The 24,864-nt window shown below is 40.2% G+C and overlaps 1 protein-coding gene across 1 annotated transcript; it reads left to right on the forward strand.

The window, feature by feature from the left end:
* Window positions 1-12,207: 12,207 nt before the first annotated feature.
* Window positions 12,208-23,265, forward strand: LOC139461720 (uncharacterized). Its single transcript, XM_071243175.1, has 6 exons — window positions 12,208-12,258; window positions 13,253-15,035; window positions 17,349-17,402; window positions 17,745-18,019; window positions 18,998-19,231; window positions 23,062-23,265. Exons 1-6 carry the CDS (start codon window positions 12,208-12,210, stop codon window positions 23,263-23,265), a joined length of 2,601 nt encoding a protein of 866 aa, XP_071099276.1.
* The last annotated feature ends 1,599 nt before the right edge of the window (window positions 23,266-24,864 follow it).

Raw genomic sequence — 24,864 nt, forward strand, 5'->3', positions numbered from 1 at the left:
AAATGATCTTTGTAAGCCATTGCTGAAAATAGGATTATGGACTGTATGTATTTCAATAAGTAAAGAAAAGGTGCCTCTGTGGCAGTAGCAATTAAAAATCAAGTTCAATTTATCATGCCAACAATAGTACATAATGATATTCACAACATCTTGCTGGTATTCTTTGTGATGTTTCAGGAAATTGGTGAGCAGTGGCAGCAGTGTCATCAGTGAGGCCCGGCAGTTTGGTCTCGTCACCAGTGCCCTCAGTGTGAGCATCAACAACCCGCAGAATGGTGAGCATTTCCTTCAGTGTGATCATCGCCATCACCAAACCTGGCCATTTCAACTCGCATTAACAATTTCATTGCAGAAAAAAACAAGACGACCAGTCAGGAATAAAAATTAATACCATCAGTTTGCATCATTCTTTCTCCTGTGAAGAAATACCTGGTACAATGCTTGGCTTACCTGACTGAAAGTTTCTTTTTAGTTCTCTTTTCTTCATTTTCGCTAACTGTCCATATGTTTAAAGAATCTCTTCAGTGACTTATGTGGTTAATTTTTTTCTAATGAATAACGCTAAGGCTAAAAAAAAGTCTTGATTCTCAGGCCCTGCTCGCATCATCATGTCGCACATTTCGGGGGTTTTTTTCATTTAATTTTTTTTTTTAATCTTTAAATATTCTGCTTCTCAAACACATGGCCCTGGCATAGAAATGCAACAATACTTGAGAACAACATGATTTCGCCGAAATTATTGTAATCAAAATTTGGTTACATGCTAGCTTGAACAATATTTTCAAAAGCCATTGCCTGAGAACAAATTCTTTTATTTTTTTAAGCCTAATGGTTGTTTTTTTTAATAGATATTTTAATGAAACAAAGGGCTTGTGGAAGCACATGAAGTGTTTGGATCATGTGATGTCCTGGCCATGCAAGCATATGTGACATTGCATCATTAATAATGTGTCTTGGGTCAAGGTTTGCATTGAGGTCGCATGATGTTTCCTTATAAGCATGTTTAAATGCCTTTAGTATCATCTCATTGATGAGTTGCTTCCCCCATCAACAGAGGAGAACCAGCGCTTATGCTCCACGCTGCTGCCCCAAATCTTCAGCCTCATGATGCGAGTCTCGGAGCCCCAGGCCCTCTGTCCTGTGCTGTCCTTGGTGGGAGTCATGGTGGCCAACAATGGTAGAACAAGCCATATGGGATGCTGAATCCTACCCACGGGCACACTAAACGTCCTGAAACTCATACTTAATACCAAAAACATAGAACACATTGCTAAATTTCACATGTGCCAATGGTAAAAATGCATCCTGAATTAGTTTGAATTTAACATCAATGTAACTTTGGTTGGGCATCTGTTGGATACTCTCTTAGTTATTCAATCTCTGTGAATCATAATATTTGGGATGTAGAAACCATCCAATGAGCTCACTACACACAGACTACAAATAGAAAACTAGAAGCCATGACTGTTAAAAGCAACTCAGTTTTCTGTTTATTGGAGTAGTACGTGTATGTGTAGATGTGTTTGCCTCGCAGTGTTTAACCAGGACCGGGTGAAGAAGTGTGGGGGGCTGGACACCCTGGGGTCTCTGCTGTGTAACCTGACCAACAGGAGCACGGAGGAAGACTGTCTCACGACAGCGGTGCAGGTGGTCGGTGCACTAGACTCATGTCTCACGGATAATGGTAAATTTGGGAAAGAAATAATGCAAATTACTGTTTTCTTATGGCCAGACACGTCACCTTAAATTGACATTGTTGCTTCAATAAGTCAAAATGAAGATTTTGATTTTCTTAGTATATATGACACATGTAAGTTGTGATACAACATTTTTTTTCAATGTCTAGTACGGTTACATCATAAAAACCTTTAATAGAATCATAATGTGTGAGATAATATTTAAATTTATTCGTAATCAACGTGGAAAAACCTGAACTTCCACCCTTGACAACGCCCCCACAGCTGTGACGAACCCTTTCATGTTATACATTGATAGAATCCTGATCGTGTGCGCCATGTTTCTGCACAAATGCATTCTAAACAGATATTCCATGTAAGGATATCTTCGCTTTTTCCCGCTAGTCATTCTGTCATTAGAAAACTTCCTTGTAAGGAGAAATATCCCATAATGCAACAATCTCCGTCCGTTATATGGAAATAAAGTCAAACTTATCCCACAATGCACCATTCGGCTTAGCAACAAAACTTTGGCCTTTTCTGTTAGGTATACAAAATAGCGTCTGCCTAACGAAAAGATTGACATGTTAACATCGTTTTTGTAATTTCTTGACTGAAAATGACTCAAAACACAGGTCAAAACACACCTATGTAAGAATATGAGCGCAGGGAAAGTCAGTTGAAGCAGGTTGATAGGGTGATAGAGTTAGACACATGTTGACAACATGATCAACCCTGTGTTAGATTCTGATAGCTTAGATATTTTTGATGCATCGGAATCATCCGGGGACCGCGCTGTTGAGGAAAACATCACCACTGGAGACAATGAAGGTGAGAATTTGTTTTCATTGAATGGAGCTTCACATATGACATAAAATTCAAAATGTAAAGCTGCTGAAAATCGCAGAATGCATATGCTTGACAAGGATGAACCTAAACCTCAGTGGAGGCTGATTGATTTGAGGCAAATGAATTTACTGTTTCAAGAGTTTGAGTGCCCGTCATATCATAAACAGGGGTCTTTGATGTTGGAAAAGAGTGACAATTTGATAGATTTGGATTTGCGCTAAAAATTATGTTTTCATGTCAAAACTGTCAGATGTGTGTACTCAAAAATTACACCTCACAAAGGTCAAGTAATCAACCTGGTTACAACCCCTTTCAAGTCAATGATATTTTTATGCTTTTTTTTTTGTCAGAGGTAGGACTTGATCATGCTGCAATGAAAACATTTTGTCTGGTTTTTGGAATGGAAGGTCTCCATGTGAAGACATTTCAGCACAAGCAAACCATTCTTTCAAAGGTTATAGAAAATACTGAGGAAGTGAGAGTGTAGAAATCATCAAACATGCCTATGGTGAGCAGACTGTTTCAAATGACGTACCATTCGACATAATTATGACGGATCATGGCAGAAGAAAGCCCACACTTCAACTGTGTTGGGGCAATTATCAATGTTTTGACAGGTCTGATGATTGATTATGAAGCACTGTCAAAATACTGTCACTCATGTGCCCTTCACATGACCAGTCTGGGATAGGGCACTGCAGAGTTCAGACAGTGGTATGAAGAACATGCTGGACAGTGTTGCCAAAACTATGAAGGTAGCCCCAATGCCATGGAACTGGAAGCTGCTAAGAGGCTATGGTCTCGTTCATTGGAGAAGCAAAATGTATGTTATACATGTATGCTTTCAGAAGGTGACAGCATAGCCCACAAGGCAGTCAACGACCTTCAACCCTATGGACCAGCCATTAATATTGACAAGGAATACTGCAATAACCCTGCTCATAAAAGAATGGGCACTGCTCTTCTGAATTTGTCAACAGAGTTTAGAATGGGTGGTAGGGGCAGAGGAAAGCTCACTGAAGACAAGGCTTTGATATTTCAGCATTATTACTGCTTTGCCATCACTAACATTGTTGGTAACATCGATGGTACAAGAAATGTGATCTGGGCAAGTTTGTTTTGTTGTATGTCCACTGATGAGGTCCATCACACTAGATGTCCCACTGGTCACTCAAGTTGGTGTTTTTACAGTAGAGCACTGGCTGTCTCGAGCCTCCTGCTCTTGATGCAGATGTAGCAGAACAGATGGTACCTGTGTATCAAAGAATGTCTGATAAAAACCTCCTTGAGAGGATGGTGAAAGATTTTCCATCTTTTTCAGGCTTGTGTTGGACATCTTGGATGTTTCCATGGCATCACCTGGAAAAGACTCAATTTCAATTGTTAACATGTATGCCTCCAAGTTGTTACGAATAAAAACTAAGAAATACTTGTGAAGCATTTTGTTATTTGTTAGGTGCAGTGTCTGGCCTTATGGATGGAAATTTTTATTTTCACTTAGGGGCAACATTCAAGCACCATTTACAGTAAGATTAGAGACTGTGCTGAAAGTTCTTTCTTTCTAGCAATCCCTGCATGACAAAAAGTGGATCTGACTCTTGACAGCACACATTTTCACATCTTCAGCAATGTTTACACTTGATTCCTTGTTATTACATTCACAAATTCTATCTGCATTTTCATTGGTTGAGACAGGGTCACATAAAACATGTTATTCAAATTTGGTATTGCCCTGAGTGATTAAGCCAATGGACTCGAAGGAGAGCAATATTTTCAGCCAATCTAGCGAGAGCATAACACAAGGCATGTTGTGCACCATCTTCTGTGACTTCCCATGACATCTTATTTAGTTTTTGTGTTATTTAATTTACAATATTCTTGTTTTTTTATATCTTGTAATAAAACAATAATTGACCACAATTCAGGCGATACTATGTTTTATGGCCCAAAGTAACTGATTCTGACCTCGGCCACTGGCCTCGTTCAATGTCAGTTTCTTTCATCCATAAAATGTAATTTTGCCTTATAAGTTGTCAGTAATTGATCATTTATTCATTCTTTAGTGAATGTGATATAATCTGGTGAAAAAATATTGGTTTGAAGAACTATAACCTTAGAGGCTGCCTGTTTTATATGGTACAACAAGTTACTACTACAACTCTGTGATAATTTTAAATGTACATAATTTTGGATGGAAAGGAAAGCTACAAATGAAGGAAAATCAAGAATGGCCTTTTGACCATCTTCAGGGCATTCTTTTGTAGAGATCACTTTTGTTTGTGACAGAGGTGAACATCAACAAGCTGGGGGAACTGTGTGGGTTTGGTCCACTCTTCTCGCTCCTCACACCAGGGCTACTGAGTCAGCAGGAACAGTTGCAGGTGGTGGTGACACTCTCTCACGTGTTGCAGGACAACTCAGGTAGGTGACTCTCTCACGTGTTGCAGGACAACTCGGGTAGGTGACTCTCTCACGTGTTGCAGGACAACTCAGGTAGGTGACTCTCTCACGTGTTGCAGGACAACTCAGGTAGGTGACTCTCTCACGTGTTGCAGGACAACTCAGGTAGGTGACTCTCTCACGTGTTGCAGGACAACTCAGGTAGGTGACTCTCTCCCGTGTTGCAGGACAACTCAGGTAGGTGACTCTCTCCCGTGTTGCAGGACAACTCAGGTAGGTGACTCTCTCACATGTTGCAGGACAACTCAGGTAGGTGACTCTCTCACGTGTTGCAGGACAACTCAGGTAGGTGACTCTCTCCCGTGTTGCAGGACAACTCAGGTAGGTGACTCTCTCACGTGTTGCGGGACAACTCAGGTAGGTGACTCTCTCAAGTGTTGCAGGACAACTCAGGTAGGTGACTCTCTCACGTGTTGCAGGACAACTCAGGTAGGTGACTCTCTCACGTGTTGCAGGACAACTCGGGTAGGTGACTCTCTCACGTGTTGCAGGACAACTCAGGTAGGTGACTCTCTCACGTGTTGCAGGACAACTCAGGTAGGTGACTCTCTCACGTGTTGCAGGACAACTCAGGTAGGTGACTCTCTCACGTGTTGCAGGACAACTCAGGTAGGTGACTCTCTCCCGTGTTGCAGGACAACTCAGGTAGGTGACTCTCTCCCGTGTTGCAGGACAACTCAGGTAGGTGACTCTCTCACATGTTGCAGGACAACTCAGGTAGGTGACTCTCTCACGTGTTGCAGGACAACTCAGGTAGGTGACTCTCTCCCGTGTTGCAGGACAACTCAGGTAGGTGACTCTCTCACGTGTTGCGGGACAACTCAGGTAGGTGACTCTCTCAAGTGTTGCAGGACAACTCAGGTAGGTGACTCTCTCACTTGTGGCAGGACAACTCAGGTAGGTGACTCTCTCACATGTTCTACGGGACAACTCAGGTAGGGTACAGTAATTTATGCACGGAGAACTGTAAAACTGTAACATTTGAAACTGAAAAAATATCTCATAACATTGTATGTTGAATTGTCATGGGTGTAGAACTTTCATTCATTAGCATCTATATCATCATAGATACTGTCTTGTTGGGTATACGATGAATGATGCTGAGAAAAGCATCATCATCCAAGTTTTAAGACATCAAATTGTGGAAATATGTGAAATCTGCCCTTTATTAGTATTGTCTATTCAACAATATTATGCAAGCTTTAAAGATTTTTTTATGTTATGTCAGATAGGTTTTGTTTGTTTGTTATTGTTGTTTAACGCCACACTCAGCAGTATTGCAGCTATATGACGGCGGTCTGTAAATCATCAAGCCTGGACAAGGACGTCCAGAGATTGACATCATGAGCATCAATCTACGCAACTGGAATACAATGACATGCATCAACCAACTCACCATGCCTGACCACCCGATCCCATTAGTCACCTCTTAGGACAAGCATCGGTTACTGAAGAGCAGTTCTAACACAGATCTTCACGGGTTAGGTCAGTTTGGGTTAGATCATACATGGATTAGATCCTGTCATGAAGACATGCTGTCAGCATGTCGGTGGTGGTTTGGTGATGTACTGATGTATGTCTACATCCGCTCTGAATTCCTCCAGGTGCATTGGCCGGTGTGTCAGCAGAGAACTACCAACAGCTGGTGTGCCTCCTCACCCAGGCACAGGATGAGGAACTCGTCAAGGCCCTCAAATATGTCCTACACATCATACAGGATTCTGGTACGTTCAGCCTCATCACTTGTTCATTCAACAGAAACAATTCTCGTCTATTTAGTTACGTTATCGTATTGTCAGCTCTTTTATTATTTCTCATGAAAAATTTTGATTGATGGTGAAAGCAACCTAACTTTAAGCCAAAATCTCCCTGCTTCTGCATGAGCAAAATAAGAAACAGATCTAGCCTTGGCCAAAATCTCTGGAATAGAAAAATTATTGATATGAAAGAAATGGCTTTAATCTCTTGTTTTATGAATGAGAACATAGATGTGGCTTAGCTGATCAGGCCAAAATTTTCCACTTTTGCTTGAAAGGTTTTACTAAAGGTATTCTTTGCTTGAATTGATTGAGGAAAGGCAAAGTTTTTATAAAGTCAGTGGAACTGACATGTCTTTGTCAAATAGCTTTGCATTTCTCGGGAAAGTGTTTATGCCAGTTCTAAAGCTTCCTCAGAAAAAGATTTGACTGAGGTAATAATATCTCCATTTGGTAACCTAGGGCTTAATCTAGGATTGACGATGCGTTTTTCAATTGATCATTGAAAGTGTGTGGTATGGAAAATGAAAGCCCTGAAGATGAATGAGTCTATACAATCTCCCCACTGTGTTGGCATGGCATTTGTCAAATCAATATGTTGTTCCAAGGATAGGTAAGTTTCATGCTTAGATCTAGAGAAATACAATGAGTGTTGGAAGGTTTGGCTTAGAAAGACAAGAACATACTCAAACACACTGACGATGACCACCACTCTACTTAACAGCTCCACACAATTGTCTGTATTTGTGTCCGGTTTTTGCTATTTCCAATCATGATCAGTCATTAATAAATCATCATTTTGTATGATACCAAACATGAATCTAGATATATTTACTAATTCCCATCAAAAGTAGTCAGTAGATCAGTATCACCTTTTCAGGATTTATGCAGAAGTGAAAGCATTTCAAGATTTATACAGAAGTGGAAGACATTGTAAGCTTTGATGCTGTTTGGCACTTGACAGTTTCTATACAATATGCCTTAGCCCCAGCATGATAGAGATGAGTGACAGAAACCATGAGATCACTGGGGAGCTGTCAAATCAGATTTTTTATGAGTTAAATGAAATTTGAAACCTGTAATTGACCAATCAGCATCAAATATTCAAATAGGCTATTACACTGTCACAAACTGATGGAAAGACTCCAGATAATTGTCTGAGCCATTGAGTATTTGCTAACATGTTATCATTCACATTGGCTATTTGATATTTTTCTTTGAGTAATTGATATGTTTTCATTTCCTTGGATCCATTAAATTGGGCATTTCAAACCAATAAGTAGACATTTTAAAAATAATTCTCTCATTGTCTTCTGTTTATGTGCTTCCCCAAGTGTGTCAAATGTGGCATGAGCTCACAACAGTGATTCATGCAGGAGTTGCAGTAATCGAGATGTGGCCATTTGTATAGGCTTGCACAAGTCTCTAAGGCAATAATTATAAGTTTAAAAACATAAGTTCTAGATTATGGAAATAATTAGAACAATTTGTCCCTAGAAGAGACTGGCGTCCCCTGTACTGTCCACATAGCTAGATGTGCCTATTAGGAGGAATGAACTTTTCTTTCAGTGCAGCCTTGGAGCAAGGCAACCATTTGTGCATTATTATCCCACCGGCATATAATGCGGGGGATATATAGCGATCAGCCAGTCTGTCTGTCCGTCCGTCCGTCTGTCTGTCCGTCCGTCATCATTTCCTTTTCCAGGGCAGAATTTGAAAACCATTCAGTGTATTTGATGGAAACTTGGCAAATCTATCAGGCACATACTGAAGTGGTGCCTTTTGATATTTTGGGATTTTTCTAATTTTTATTTTTTAAATTTTTTTATGGAATGAAGTTAGACATAGACTCAATTGGGGATGGGGTTCGTTTCCGGGGCAGAATTCGAAAACCATTCAGTGTATTTGATGGAAACTTGGCAAATCTATCAGGCACATACTGAAGTGGTGCCTTTTGATATTTTGGGATTTTTCTAATTTTTATTTTTTAAATTTTTTTATGGAATGAAGTTAGACATAGACTCAATTGGGGATGGGGTTCGTTTCCGGGGCAGAATTCGAAAACCATTCAGTGTATTTGATGGAAACTTGGCAAATCTATCAGGCACATACTGAAGTGGTGCCTTTTGATATTTTGGGATTTTTCTAATTTTTATTTTTTAAAATTTTTATTGAATGAAGTTGGACATAGACTCAATTGGGGATGGGGTTTGTTTCCGGGACAGAATTCGAAAACCATTCAGTGTATTTGATGGAAACTTGGCAAATCTATCAGGCACATACTGAAGTGGTGCCTTTTGATATTTTGGGATTTTTCTAATTTTTATTTTTTAAAATTTTTATTGAATGAAGTTGGACATAGACTCAATTGGGGATAGGGTTCATTTCCGGGACAGAATTCGAAAACCATTCAGTGTATTTGATGGAAACTTGGCAAATCTATCAGGGACATACTGAAGTGATGCCTTTTGATATTTTTTTTTTACGAATTTTTTTTTTTTACAATTTTTATGGAAAGTTGTAATGGTATTTTAATGCATTGATCCCTGAACACTTATTTTTGATGTTTGGGTTAATGACAAAAGCTTATTTACATTACTTTTTCTTTTCGAGCACTGCCATATAACCTATATTTTACAATGAATTGTTGAGTTTCATTTCAGAATGTGACAAACAGAAGGCTCAACCTGAAGTGAAACCAAATTTGAAGTAAGTTAAGATTCCTGTCATTGAACATGATTGTTTTCCTAAGCAGTAGATTCCCTCCCAGTTACTTTAGTATGGGCATCAATAGAGGCATGGGACGGATATATCTGTGTCGGCTGTTTGCTGATGACGAGAGTAGACTTGCAGGGAGCAGGTGTTGAGAAAGCTTGGATCAGCCTCCATGTGGGCAGTAGCAGCAGCAGCAGAAACAGCACGTCTATTTCAGGGAGCCGTAGGGAGAGTGCAGCAATTTGTACAAGCTATTATATTGATTCTGATTTGACTTTGGTCAAGGGGGCAATCTTTGATATTTGTCTGACACTTTCAATACTTGTGTATTAATATCTGGTCAACATGATATGCTGTTGGATTATTAATGTCAGGTGAATGTAAGAATCTGTTGCTGTATCAGCTATTGATCATGATCATCATGGCAACTAAGGCTAATGTTATTTCTTACTGTCTGGAAACATCCGATATTAATTGTTCTCATGCTACTTCATCCATTGAAAATGATGCTAAGTTTCAGGCTGGAAGACAAATTAATTTGCACACACGGAAATTATAAAGCTCACAGTTGATGTATCAAGATCAGATAACTCCATAAGTCAACACTCCCTTTGGGACAATGTGATCCAATGATTTTTATGTGATTCTTTGTTGCATTCCAAATGTACGCACATTTTTTAACACAAGCAATCATAGGATACAAGTTCTTCAAAGAACATGGTACATGATTAATCTGATATATCTTTTGTAACATTAGAAAATCATGTTATTTGAGTTAAGGCTGGGACGAGTCCAAATCTACTACCCTGGTACCCATCCCCCGATTACCCGACCCTACCCAGGTACCCTGAGTAGGTCTCACGAGATAGGTACAAAATGTTCGATTAGGAAACGTTTGACCAGACTCCTGGCAAAATGTATTTATAAACATGTATAAACCGATCTTGTCATGCATACACAGCGATAGAAACTAACAGTTTTAGTCCACTAGTCCTTATATTGATAACATATAGCAAAACCATTAAAAATGGCAAATTTCTATTAGTCCTTATAATACCGTAACTATTGGGGAGTTCGGCAAGGACTACAGAAAAAGTGCCAATTTCTAATGCTGCATACACTGAAGTTGACTGAAGTTTTATCTTTATGCAAACATATAAAGTCATAAGAAATGTGTGCATAGTCTGAAAGAAATGTGAATATTTGACACTTATAGAGTAACCATAGAGCTCAGATAATTTTTGCAATTTAACAATATAATCAAGGGACTAACCATGGTTCAGGTTAGTCCTGTGGGGACCTGGGTCTTACTCACTAACCACCCCACCCGAGTACCCGAGTTACCGTTTCCAGCCCTATTTTGAGTCTGTTATATTCTCACAGTAGAGGTTGCATTCATTATCATTGAATTAGTTTTAAGTGAAGCAGTTGTAAAATATTAGCAAAGGTCCAGGGTGAAGCAGATTGGAAGCCAAGCATGCACTGACATCTCTTTGATACTCAGTTTAATCATGGAAGTCTAAACAGTTTGCTATAACAGTTATTAATAAGAAACTTTACTTAGGCATTGTGTGTATGCTTGGTGATGAAGTCTTTGATGAGCATTTAGAAGATGGGAGAACATGAATACATGACACTTTTTTTTGGATAGCAACTTCTTTTATTCTTTGTGTGATGTTTCAGAGCTACTTTTTGCTCCTTCATAAGGTGAATGCCCAGTAAGTGCATATTATGTTGTTATCATTGTACATTAATCCCATGTTATGTAAACATCATGACTTATGTATATATGGGACTCTATGCACCTACTCGGCATTCACCTGATGAAGGAGCAAGAAGTAGCTCTGAAACGTTGTAGTATTGGAGAAAACACGCTCACGAGAGGGCGAAGCCCCTGCGGTTTTTCCCGCCCCCCAGGGCATGTTCTGTCTACCAAAACCGAGGGAAAGTGTTTTTCCATGCTTATAAACCGAAAAAAGAAACTTACCGGTAAAACAACATTTATCAACATTTTTATGTTTCGAACATACTTTCCATGAACCTTAGGAAACGTGAGTAAAATATCTGTTGAAAAGGACATTCTGAAAACCAGTGAGTCTTATCAACACCTCTGTAGCCTCGTGGTACACTCACTGGGCTACAGATAGGAAGGTTGCGAGTTTAATCCTCGGGAATATAAAGAAAACATTTGTCATTTGATTTTACATTTCATTTCATGTTACAATCTGAATGGAAGTTATATTAATAAAATACCTAGGACATTATATAAAATCCCTGGGATATTATATAAAATCCCAGGGACATTACAACGTCCCTGTTAACGAGATTTAACCCGACTGGAAAGTAAAACCTCACAATAGGCCTTAATGCCTATAGAAAGAAGTCTCTTACTTAATAGCGATCCCAATGAATAGGTTTATAACAAAGAATAAAAGTGAGTGAGTGAGTAAGGTTTTACGCCGCGTTTAGCAATATTTCAGCAATATCACGGCGGGTGACACCAGAAATGGGCTTAACACATTGTACCCATGTCGGGAATCAAACCCGGTTGACGAGTGAACGCTTTAACCACTAGGCTACCCAACCGCCCACAAAGAATAAAAGAAGTTGCTATCCATAAAAAAGTGTCTTGGTGATGGAGTGTGATTCCAATATTGGACAGGAAGAGCAGTCAGCTGATCTTGGAGAAGATTGAGGAGCTGGCATCAAGACTTGAAACATATCAGGAGGAGTCCAACCAAACCAGCGCCATGGACCAGAACAACTCCTGCACTATACTACCACCTGCAAGAGGCCAACATGTAAGTACATGTCCCAACACCAGCATCTAAATTGACTGCTGGTGGACACAGTAATGCTGAACCTTCACCTGACTTTTGACCCCAACGAATATACTCTACGTTCTGAGGGTCGTATTGTTTTATAGGCATTACTTAGAAGTTGATGGATGACAAAGTAGACATAATTTATTGATAAGAACTTCTTTAGTACTGCAAAGGTGACGTTTTGGTATTGATCCGACAGTCTTTCTTGACAACGGTATAAGGATCAATACCGGAACATCGCCTTTACAGTATTAAAGAAGTTCTTATCCATAAATTGAGTCTACTTTGTTTATAGATTAGTACGTCAGTCACATGATAGCTTTCTGTGTATTAACATGTCACTCACATAGTAATTTGTATAACAGCAAACAACGCGCACGGCCTTGAATACATTTCACCGTTTAGTTGGAATATCATAATATTTAGTAGCGTTTCTCATTTAAGATCAGCATTGTCATAAGTATTTCATGCTTGTGTATGTCAACCAACTCAAAATTCTTCAGTGATCTAGGCCATGTCGGGCTTTACACCTATGAGTTTAAACTCGGCTCTCTTACAGGTTGAACACTTCTGTGTTCACCAGTACTTTATGTCATTTCTCTATGGTTAAAGTGTGGATGATACACCAATTGCTACATAGAAAATGTAATAATTTTCTGACCCGTGAAGATTCCGGGGTAGAATAGGTCTTCAGCAACTCATGCTTGCCGATAAAAGGGACTATGCTTGTCGTAAAAGGCGACTAACGGGATCGGGTGGTTAGGCTCGCTGACTTGGTTGATGCATGTCATCAATCCCAATTGGGTGGATTGATGCTCATGATATCAATCACTGGATTGTCTGGTCCAGAGTCGATTATTTACAGACCGCCGTCATATAGCTGGAATATTGCTGAGTGCGGCGTTAAACAACAAACCCACCAACCAAACAATAATGTTCTAATCATTCTCTACGGTAACATCTGTAACAGACTTTTCAGGTGGCCGATAATCTACCAGCTCCTCAGACTGGTTTCAGTCACTTCCTGGATGCAAGGAGTGGGTGCAATCCTACTGAACAAGTCAAGCACATTCACGACAGACAACAGACCGTATTGCTGCCTCACCTCAACCAGAATGACATGTCACAGTCTTACGTCATGAACCATCACACGCCTATCCAAGCAGTGACAAGACTTGATTCAGACACGGAAAGGAATAGATCAAAAGGTTCTCCTCACTTGCTGAATTGGCTCAGACATCTCATTCCAGAGAATCTATTAAGAAGAGGAGATCAAGCCCCAGAGAGTTCCCATGACTACAGGAGTCCAGGCAAACCTGCAACGTGGCAACCAATGTCCGTGGTGGACTACGAGCACCGATGTAGAAGTGACTCCAGGATTGCTGACGGTGGTCACAGGCAAGATAGGGTGACACACCGTGATGGTGATATGAGCTTTAGCCGTGCCCGAGTCAGGTCTGCAGCTGCATCTGGTGATCATGGTTACAGCAGTGTACAACACACACCATTACAGTGTGGGCCATTTGATGAACGTGGACACAGGTGGTTACTTGGAAAATATGGACAGAATTTGAATGGAAGTTGTAACTCACCACATACTGCAGACAGGAAACATTATGTTTGTAGTCCAGTTGAGAGGGGCGATTGGTGTGATATTGAGGTAACCAAATCAGAGGAATATGTACATGATGAAAATCAAATATACAGAAGTTTGTCAAATGATCCAGAAGAATGTTTTCGGTGGAGTTGCAAGACGGTTGACTGTAAAAAAGATGTGAGAGACCGAAAGTGTGATGTCAGTCCATATGTGTCCCAGAAAGGAAGTGCCATGGATGGTATCTATATGAACACTTACAGAGGATGTGGAAAAGATTGTAGAAACCTGGCCACTCGGGCTGAAAGTCAATGTCAATGTGCTGGCTCTCCTCGGAATACCAGCACTGAAAACTCTCATGTTGAACAATCACTACTCCATTCACAGAAACGAAATGATCAAAGTTCTTTCACATGTTCTTGTGCAACAGACAATGATTCCTTGACAAAACAGACGTCAGCAGTAATGGAAAGGCCTAATACTGCCTGTGTCGACAGTGATAAACCCAACAGAGGGGTAAGAAGCCTCAATATAAATGGTCCAGCTAGCTCAAATACACCACAGAGGAATGGAAAGATGGTTCCTACCCCTACTTCCTGTCAATCTGCTGTGTTTAAGACTCCAGCACCTGTCACTGCACCATCACAGTTTGCCTCAGTCAAGGGACAGTTCCTGAAGCCATTGAATACACCTCTCAAGAGGAGAACCAAGGCTCCATCCAGCTCTGGGTCGTCCTCATCCAGCAGCAGACGGAACGTCCGAGTTCTGGCCCGGCGGTCTTTCGTGGGGATTCAAGAGAGTGCTTCAGTGAGGCACTCACCACTGCGGGGTCCGTCCACTCCACGGGTCATCCCTGCAGCATCACCAGCACACTCAGAGTTCGACCTGGCTCTGCTCTCCTCTGCCAAGAGAGTCAACAGACACAGAGAGGCAGACCTCACTGAACTCTCTGGACCTTGCACGCCAACAGTGAGGAAGCTAAGTTCCCACCAGCTGAGATGTTGGACGGATGTCCGGCGGCCAACTGCATGTCCGTCGCCGGCCTACTCCAAGCCCCTGTCGGTGATGGGGTGGTCCCAGCTGTCTGACACAGATTCAGAATCGGTGTACACACACTCCGAGGATGACAGCAGTAGCAGGAGCAGTGAGGCAGGAGAAGGTAATGGCAGACAGCAATTATTGTTGTCCACTATATCTAGGATTTTATGTCTGTAGCAGGAAAATTGGTGTGAATGATATGGATTTTTGTAAAGTCCTTATGTTTGGGTGTTTTACCATTTTGTGGAATGCATTAATGTAAAAACAAAGTTTTTAAGACTATTTTCTCTGTATGGGGCTGTGGTATTAGTGGATACTAATCTGCTTTGAAAAAATAGAACTTTACATAAAGGTATTATTAATTCTTATAACATGAATTAGTAAATATTTCATTCAGTCTGGGGTAGAAGATATGGCCTTGCGAATTCCTTAATTAGTTCCTGACTTTATCCACTACATACTCATTCAAAGCATGTTTCCTACGATGAGTGTGCTTATGAACTGTAAACAACCTGCTGTATGTAACCCCTTGAACACCAATCAGTTCAGGGGGCACGGGTGGCCCAGTCGTCTAAGGCGCCGCGATTCGCTGTGCAGAGTTGCGTCCCTTGGGCACGCCAGAAACCTATGATTGTGGGTTCGAATCCCGGTTCGCCCCGATTATGTTTCTAGGTTTGTCAGCACCAAACCCGTGCTCGTGGGTTTCATCGAAGTGGTAAACGTCTGAGACCTGCATCACTTTGGGCTTTCCTCCCACATTAAGCTGACACGCCGCGATATAACTGGAATACTGTTAAAAGCAGCGTTAAACCCAACTCACTCACTTACCCAATCAGTTCAAGATTTCAGCACTGGTACTTGTGTATGGTGGAATCTGGCTCAGCAGGTCTAGGTTGTAGTTCATCATCAAGACAGATTTGAGAGTTTCATGTTTTGATAAGAGTCACTTAATACAGCAACATATAAAATAGTAAACATTGCTGAAATGTTATCTTTCTATGATAATCTCAAAGGAAAATAGAACAAACCTAAAATATTTAGTATGTATAGGGATACCTGACAGAGAAATCATGCCTAATCTTTCTAAGTGGTAAAGACATTTTGAAGATGATTTGCATGGACTGACTAAAGGGAATGTTCACTTGGTAAGATCTACTTACAAAAAAACTGATATATTCTCTCTGATGAATAATATATTGCATTATATAATAGTGTTATTTTTTATGTAGCTGCTCAGTGGGGCTACTCATACTTCATTTAGAGTTAGCCACATAAGTACATCAACTTAATCACTCCATATATTGATAAACATTTTCTTCATCATCATTGCATTTCAGTTCATTAGATGCTGTCTTTGTAGTTGAATGTCAGCCCCCTTATGACTAACTTTCATACCCATGTCACTGATGTCACTACTTTGTCACTGGAATTCCCCTATCTATTTTTAGATACATCACCACCTTTCTCAATTAGTGTTAACCATCTTCACTTCCTGTCACACCTGTATGTCAGATGTTACCTATCTTCTGATTGGTTGTTAGTCCTTTTTCCAAGCTTCCTTTCTCTCCCTCTGCATGCATTATGTATGATCTTGTGAGGTATGGTTGTCTCTTTCAGGGAAGGAGTATTTCATCAACATCCAGTTCCCATCCTGCTGTAGGAATAGATCAAAATCACTGTCATTCATTAGAGTAAAGTTACAGTACATTTCATATATCCTTTCAAAATATTTACAAGCTTTATCTATTAACATTGTGTGAGCACATGGCCTTCAACCAGGACATGCTGTGTGAAGGTTCTTCATGTTAAGTACACACAAAAATCTAGTAATACGTGATTTGTGAATTTTTTTGCTGTTTATAGCTCATCATTTGTTTATAAGCATGTATGTATTTTGACTTATCTGACGTCAGATAGTGTTGTTGTGAAATATTCAATAATTTTTTGAAGTAGACCTAGTTGTGAAATGAATTCTAATTATTCTAAAAATGAAAATTTCAAGTAAAATGTTTGATATTTGTTTCCGTCAGATCTTTGTCAGAAAAGAAAGTTTAATTAGAAATCTGACACTTTGCATGAATGATACTGAAGACCAACAGCAGTTAAAAATTTGCTTGCTGCATCATAGGTGCTATATGATATTAGACAAGTGAAGCTCTTCACAATCCTTATGTAGTCTTATAAAAGGATATAGTCACAAAGTAAGTATTATGATAGGATTAGATGTTGGAACGTTTTCATCCTATTGTGTGATAGGTACTTCATATGATATTGAATGAACTTGTTTGTCATCAGGTTATAAAATAAATACAGTTTACTTTACCTTAGGTGGGTCCCAAGCTGAAGCCTACTGCTGAGAATACCTCTGATTGTACCTACAAATACCTGTAACCTGTTGTTTTTGTAATCTTTTGAAGTTTGTTGGCGTTTTCAGATGACCAAGAAAAGAGAACGGACAAAGTTTCTACAATGAAGGGTTTGTGTCCAGGTAAGTAGCTTGAAAAGTGTGGATATATAGTTTGTTTATTTCTTGTTTAACGTTGTTGATCTTTTCATTTGGGCTAGAATGACATGCATCAACCAGGTCAGCAAACCTGACCACCCAGTCCCGTTAGTTGCATCTTACGACAAGCATGGCTTGCTGAAGAACAGTCCTAACTCAGATCTTCACAGGGTTCTACATAGGTTCTCATGTTGACTGAATGTGCATGTATCAGTTTAAAAAAATTAAAAGTAACATCTTCATTAAAAAGTGCAGAGACTGTTGTCATGTTGGTTGATTCATGTCAAGACAATTATCATGTGATTCATGAAATATTTCCCTCATCAGGTTGTCACCCTCCTAGTCAGCTGCAGTGTGATCTCAACAGTCGTACCTACAACATCGCCATGGAGACCAGCAGCAGCACATGTGACCATCACCGTGAAATGCGGGAGGCAGAACGGGAGTTCATTCTCAGACAGAAATCCAACAAGGTTGTCAAACCGTCCCGTCCTATTCCTGCCCTTAGTGATGTGAATCTTTGCCGATCCTGCCCTTCTGCTAAAGGACTTGCTGCATATGACTTTCGTGTTTCCAGCAGTGAAACAGAAATTGGAAAAACAGTATGTTTCAGTTCTTTCTGTTGCTGTTCAATAGTTGTATAGTAGAGAAGAGTAACCGAAGAGCTGTATTCATCATGTGATGGTTAATGTGTATTTAAATTAATCTGATTGTTCATGCTTACTCAATTTTTACATGTTTAGTTTGCCAGAACTGATGGCTGATGTGAAGGTATTAATCAGGAAGCATTGTCATTTAATTGTCTGTTGTGAGAATGATCCAATGTTCCACTGAACAGGCAGACCCAGTCTGTGTAGATGACAACTTTAAGAAACTTACTTTTAAATATCAAATACCTAGATACATTGCAGTGGTATGTAAGTTTTTAGGATGGACGCTTATTTGCTTTTAATGAGATCCCAAGTTTTGAGAGCCTGTGTTGAGATGTCCAGGTGCAGTTCCCCCAAGTGTTTGAAGTAAAGCATGAAAGACGTGTGGGTTTAACCCAGTGTGCTGAGTACAGCATTAAACAAAGATACAAATATAACGCAATGGGTCCCTAGATTCAAACAGTAGAGCAGCAAGCCTCATGGGCCTCAGGACCCCTCTGAGTAACAAACGCTCTGCCTGTGTAGACATAGTGAGTGATTCAGGTTAACCTACAGTATTTTATATACAGTGTGTGTTAGCAGATTGCTGGAGGAAAGCCCATAACACAAGTTGGGTATGTTTACCATGTTGGTGAAACCTTTGAGCATGAGTTTGTTGTTGACGAACCAAAATTCATAATCGGTTGGAATCTGGGATTCGTACAGGTTAGGAATCTTCCTAAGGGTGGCAAGGGATTCAAAACCTAATGGCCAAGCCAAGAGCAGCAAATTCCATAGCCTAAAAGAACAATGGAAACAAAATTCCTGCATTGTGTAAACTTTTATGCAGGCAACTCTGAACAGTGAAATCCATCTCCTCAAAGTGTCCACTGGAGCTGCTATGCAGAATGTGATATAAGTAAACTAATCCACACCTCTATGCTGTTTCAGTTTGTATCGCCAATACGCCCAACTGATTTGAGAAACACACTGAATGTTGTGAGACTGCGTCGGACAAGGACCAGGAAGCACAAGCGCCAACGTGTAGCATACAGTCAGGAGGAGCTGGACAACCTGTCACACGGGGTGGAGACGCTGGGGACCAAGTGGAACCAGATCCTTGTCACCTACAAGTTCCACCCCTCCCGCACAGCAGTGGACCTCATGGAAAAGCACAAGAGAATGGTACTTATAATCATGTGACAACTTCCACAAATCTTTAATTACAGAAGGGAAGGAATATTATTAATTTGTTAACTTGTCCTGCATTACTCCTTAATGCTCTGACAGGAAATAACAAAGCTGTTAGAGGTCCACCTGCAGAAGAAGTTGTTCAAACTAGGTGTGTGGCTAATACTATTGCACAGAGCCAACGTGACCAAACAAGTAATGACATCACATATCATCACATTACTGTTTGTCATCAAATGGACAGGACGTGTTCGAGGTTTCTGGGAAAGTTCCCGCCAATTCTCCCCATCTCCACGGTGATAGTGATAGTACTCTCAAAGAATTTGTTTCATGTGGCGCTGGTAGACATGATCTGTATCAAAACTTGAAGATCATCACAGATTCACAGTCGATAAGACATTTGACAGAATCATCATATGCTCTCAGGATCATCGTTCACTGGACAGTCTAAGTCGTCACAAATATCATGGAGGTCAACTTGCGCTTACACCGGCCATGCACACATCCTACACAGAACTCAGAAACACCCCTTGTCTGTCTACCTCACAGTTCACAGTGTATTGTCTGTGTGTGGAGCTTGAACCTTGTCTCCCACAAAATACGGGATTCAAGGTTACTGCGCAGGGTGAATTACATGTCACGTGTCAAGAGCTCTTTGACTGTAAACATATCCCACTTTGCCGGAAGTAGGTCAACTAACCTAATGCTAGCTGTGCAGTGTATTTGTACAAGATTGGTTTGCATGTTTCCTTGCACGTAATGCTGCCACCGCTCGATCAGACACCTATCGCTGTATGTCAATGTCACCGAGTCACTAACTTTAGTAGACCTCCGATGCCAACTTGCGCAGTAACGAGGCACCAGACTTCATCGTCACCTTGATATAAGAAACAGGAGCGCTTATATGATCACCAGGGGTTGGAAACGATCACCTTTCTTGTACGGTACTTTCTTTTCAAACCATATATTCATTTAATCAACTAAGTACAGTGTTATACATAATTCTTCCCACAACCATTACGTTGACCTCCGACAAAAACACAGTGGAGTAACGAGGCACCTCCCTTCTTCATCACCTTGTCAAAAAATGGGAGTGCTTTTATGACGCCCAGGGGATGTGAATGATCGTAGGGTACGATCTTTCGGACAATAGATTTATAAAAATTCAGCCTTATCTTCCGGATACAGATTTGACTTTATCTTCTTTCCATGACAGGGTCGGTCGGTCGGGTAGCCTAGTGGTTAGAGCGTTCGCTTGTAATACTGAAGACCTGGTTTCGACTTCCCACATGGGTACAATGTGTGAAGCCCATTTCTGGTCTCCCGATCCGTGATCTTGTTGGATTATTGCTTAAAGTGGTGTAACAGTAAAACCATATTCACTCACTCTTTCAATGTCCGTTTTGTCAATGCTTTGGCGATCGTTTGGGGAGTACTTTTATTTTTAGTCTCCATGGGATCTGGCATTGGTTCGCAGACAAACACCATTTTCCATGTCTCGTCGAGGCATGACGCAACCAGAATCCCTCCTGTAGTTGATTTTTCAACTTTACAGCCTTGCAGACAGGCCAATCTGCTACCCGCTCTTCACCAGCCACCTACACTCTGTCAGTGGCAAGTGTTCCTGGGATTGCTCACGTCAGCCCAGGGTTTGACGAGCAAAGGTCGACTCCACCTGTGTCCGATCCAACAGTTCCTGGCGCCTTACGTCAGATGTCAGGACCCCTGTGTATCCGTTGCTCTCCCGCCTCACCTGAGTCATCTCAGCTGGTGGACAGGGATTTGAATGTCATATTTCGGTGTTTTACGTGCTCCCCTGTTGAGCCTCTTCATGAAACATCGTTTTATAGATGTCCGACATTATCTTCATAAGCCATTACATGAGGAATGTGACCTTGGAAGATGTTGATGGCATTCATAGTTTTGGCCCTCTGGTTGTAGCAAAGACAGGCCACCAATCATCATCACCCTTCTAGTGCTCCTGTCCAGAACCAACCTTACCTGACTCGCGTAGTGTTCGCATACCCAATACTGGGGTTATTTTGCTAACCAGTAGTTTTGCTTGGCAAAAATATTGAGATCTTACTAATTTTCAGTGAATGTATGCATCTCTTGACGGATCAGGGATTGTTCTTTTGTGAATGAAGTGACGGCTAGTTGTCATGTGACGATTTCACCAACCTTGAAAGATTTACTTTACTGCACACAGCCTTTATGATGTCAGAACATTCCTCAGCAGGGACTGAAAGTAGCTGGGGGATCTGGGGTACTAAATATTTTTTACTTACATGATGATAGCATGTATCACAAAAGTGACCCTTGTAACAGAATTCTCTAAATTCTGTGGATCCACTGAATATTTTCATACTTGCCTCAGACATGTGAAGTGAAGTGATAACGTTCAAGCTGGTGTCCATAACACACCTCACACCCTCTTTACCGATTTAAATCATGTTTTCTGAGAAATTAATAATGTTACACCATCTTTGAATGTTGCAGGAACATCAGATCTGCATTTAATAACCTACTCCTGCTATTATGATTATTTGCCTTGCTTCAATCAGAAAGAACTTCTCTGCAGAGATGCATTTGCATCAAATAGTCAGTTTTAATCACAGTGGCATGATTGTCATTTGAATCCCCAACTTCTCAGATTGAAGTTCTTTCCAAGGTCATTATCAAAGCACAGATCACATTTGATGGTTAATAAATATGTCTGTAGTAAGGTTTAAAATAAGAATTGGTTCTCAGGCAATGGCTTATGAAAATAAAGTGTGGGCAGGCGGTGTCTTGTTGTTGTTGTTATTGTTGTTGTTCAAACTAGTATGTAACCAAATAAACAGTTGTGTACAGTCAACCATGGGCCTCCCTACATAAATGCAGAGCTCCAGATAAGCTGCGTATCTGCGTAAAATACACCTCAGAAATGCAGGAATACACAGTAAAATAAAATCCAAGCATATCAAATACGCAACGAACATTACAGATACGCTACAAAAATAAAACTTGTGCGTATCATCAAATTATTGTGAAGTAACCCTGCGTATTCGATTAGCAAATCTACAACTTATTTTGAAATTATAAACGGGCATTCCGTCAACCATGCCAAACTCCACAATGACAGTTACATCATGAACATTTGCCATCACACTTTCTTGTGGAAGTATCGTGGTATTTTTGAGTCCTATAAAGCTCTCGAACCCAAACTACACCAGTTTGCAGGGACTAGATGAATAGTGTTTTTAAATATTTAACTTACATACCCACATGTGTAAAAACTAGTGGGTAACAGAAATTTGAATACCCAGATAGAATTACTGATACCCAATGATTTTAAAATGCATGGGTAAAATACCCCCAACACCAAAAGCTTATCTGGAGCTCTGTACATGTATTCCTTGATAAGTAGAATGCTGGAATACAGTATTTTACTACCAAGGGCCTCCCTACATAAATGTATTCATTGAAAGTATAATACTGGAATACAGTATTTTACTACCAAGGGCCTCCCTACATAAATGTATTCATTGAGAGTAGAATACTGGAATACAGTATTTTAATTCCGTTGTACTTGGAAATCCCGATATTAAAGGATTTTAATTAAATTTTTTTTAATGGAAATAAAACGAAATGTGTGGCAAACTTTATGATGATGTGGGGAGTGCCTGAGAACCAAGACTATTATTTTTGTTCTCCTAAGTCTTTTACGGTCTCAGAGGCACGTTACTGAAGAACTTCTGAAAAGTGGACTTCTTAGTGTGTGATAATAGTTTGGTTTAGTTAGATATGTAGACAAGTTATTTAGACAGTTTCCTTTACTTCAGGTAAAGTCCAGCAATGGTTTAAAGAAAAGAGCGAGAGACAGCAAGCCATTCTCCATGTGTGAAGAACGCCGCTTGCGCCGTGGGGTGAAGACTTTAGGCTACAACTGGAAGGGCATACTGAATATGTTCCGGTTTTCACGGGGACGCAGGGCCGAGGAACTCCGAAGCAGATGGAGGACTCTCATGAAGAGAGCTTCACCATAACAACTTTCACATGCTCTTGGATTCTGAAACAAATAATGTGATACACAGATATAACTTTGGGCTGGCAAAAGAGTAGAACATTGATATTTATATATTTGCTTAATTTATTATTACTTTTTTGAATATACATAAGAAGTGTTGTGTTAACCTTGAATGGGTTCTGCATGCTGCTGAATTGTTGATGTAATATTGACCTTTAGACATTTATTTGAGATATACACATGATGGACTTCTCATGTTGATCTGTATTCTTGTTAACAAGTTGCAAACTTTTTGTCAAATGTCATTGCCTGTATATATACTGGTAACTGTGTTGCCATTTGTTGATATAACTTATATCCAGTATTGTTGAAGAAATTAATAAATTTCATGTGAAAATGAATCATGGTACTTGTTGGTATGTTAGAAGTTGAAGAGAACTTCTAAGGACTACTGCTGTGCGGCGTCAGGCAAACAATACTTATTTTTTATGCATATTGTGTGTGTGGCGGGTGCTATCGGTAGAGCAGGATGAACAGCTGGTGTCATCACTGATTTTCAGTGGTCAATTGATATCCTTTTCACAGCTATTTTGTGGAACAACGCACCTTTACGCCTTAAGTGAGGTTTCCTTGCTGTTTATGCTTGATACTTTCAGCAGTTCCCTGAGCAGATCAGCACAATATTGTCCATTAATTGTCTTACCTTTAAGGGAGGTTGTCCACCAGTAGGATTCCATTTTGATCTCAGATCAAAGCCATTTCTAGTAGACAGAACCAATTTTGCCTTCTTTGTCAGAAGAGACATTACATGTTTCTTCTGCTTTGAGTGTTTTAGTCTCTGCTTGTTAGTGGTTACAAATTGCTCCACAGAATCGACTGGGCCTGCATTAGACATAAAAATTATCATATGATATACCTGGAGCGGTTTTGATCAGGGATCAGAGACTGTGGAATCCAGTGTCATGCCCACATCATTCCTCAGAATGTTTTAAAGTCTCTAAGGAGAGATGCCTACTGTTATGGGTTTGTGACCTGACATTGTGGTGATTCATGGACCATCCATAAACATATTTCTTACCTATAAGTGAGTGAGTTTAACGCCACTTTTAACATTATTCCAGTTATACCATTAACACCTGAGTCAAGTAACTCCACACTCTAGTGAGTGAATAACCTTGGCAGAGTAAAATAACGGGAAATAAACACCGAGGACTGATTCCTAAGATAAGTCACTTGGACCACAAAAATAGACGATTAGGTCTGAATATCAACTAGTCTTAATCGTCTAAAGATTCCGTCACTTTGACTAAACAAGGAAATACTGAAGTTCCCAAATAGCTAGTTAATCACGAGAAGGTTGGTTTTCCGCGCATTACTTGCAAAACTAAGTATTACAAACCCTAGTAACTAAGTTTAGTTCAGACTAAGTCAGAATCTAGATCGACATAGCCCCTAACCCACTTACTGACGAAACCTGAGTTTCGACCGTAACCACTCCAGAAGCGAGACAATCGTGAACGATTTAACGAAGTCTGGGGGGTGAAGGAACAAAATCTGGAAAGTCGTTTACAAATATGGCGCCGGCGGGGACATTAAAAATATATTATTTTTTTTTTTA

The sequence above is a fragment of the Haliotis cracherodii genome, unplaced genomic scaffold (assembly GCF_022045235.1).
Source record: "Haliotis cracherodii isolate W230 unplaced genomic scaffold, xgHalCrac1.p SCAF_15, whole genome shotgun sequence".
NCBI lineage: Eukaryota > Metazoa > Mollusca > Gastropoda > Lepetellida > Haliotidae > Haliotis > Haliotis cracherodii.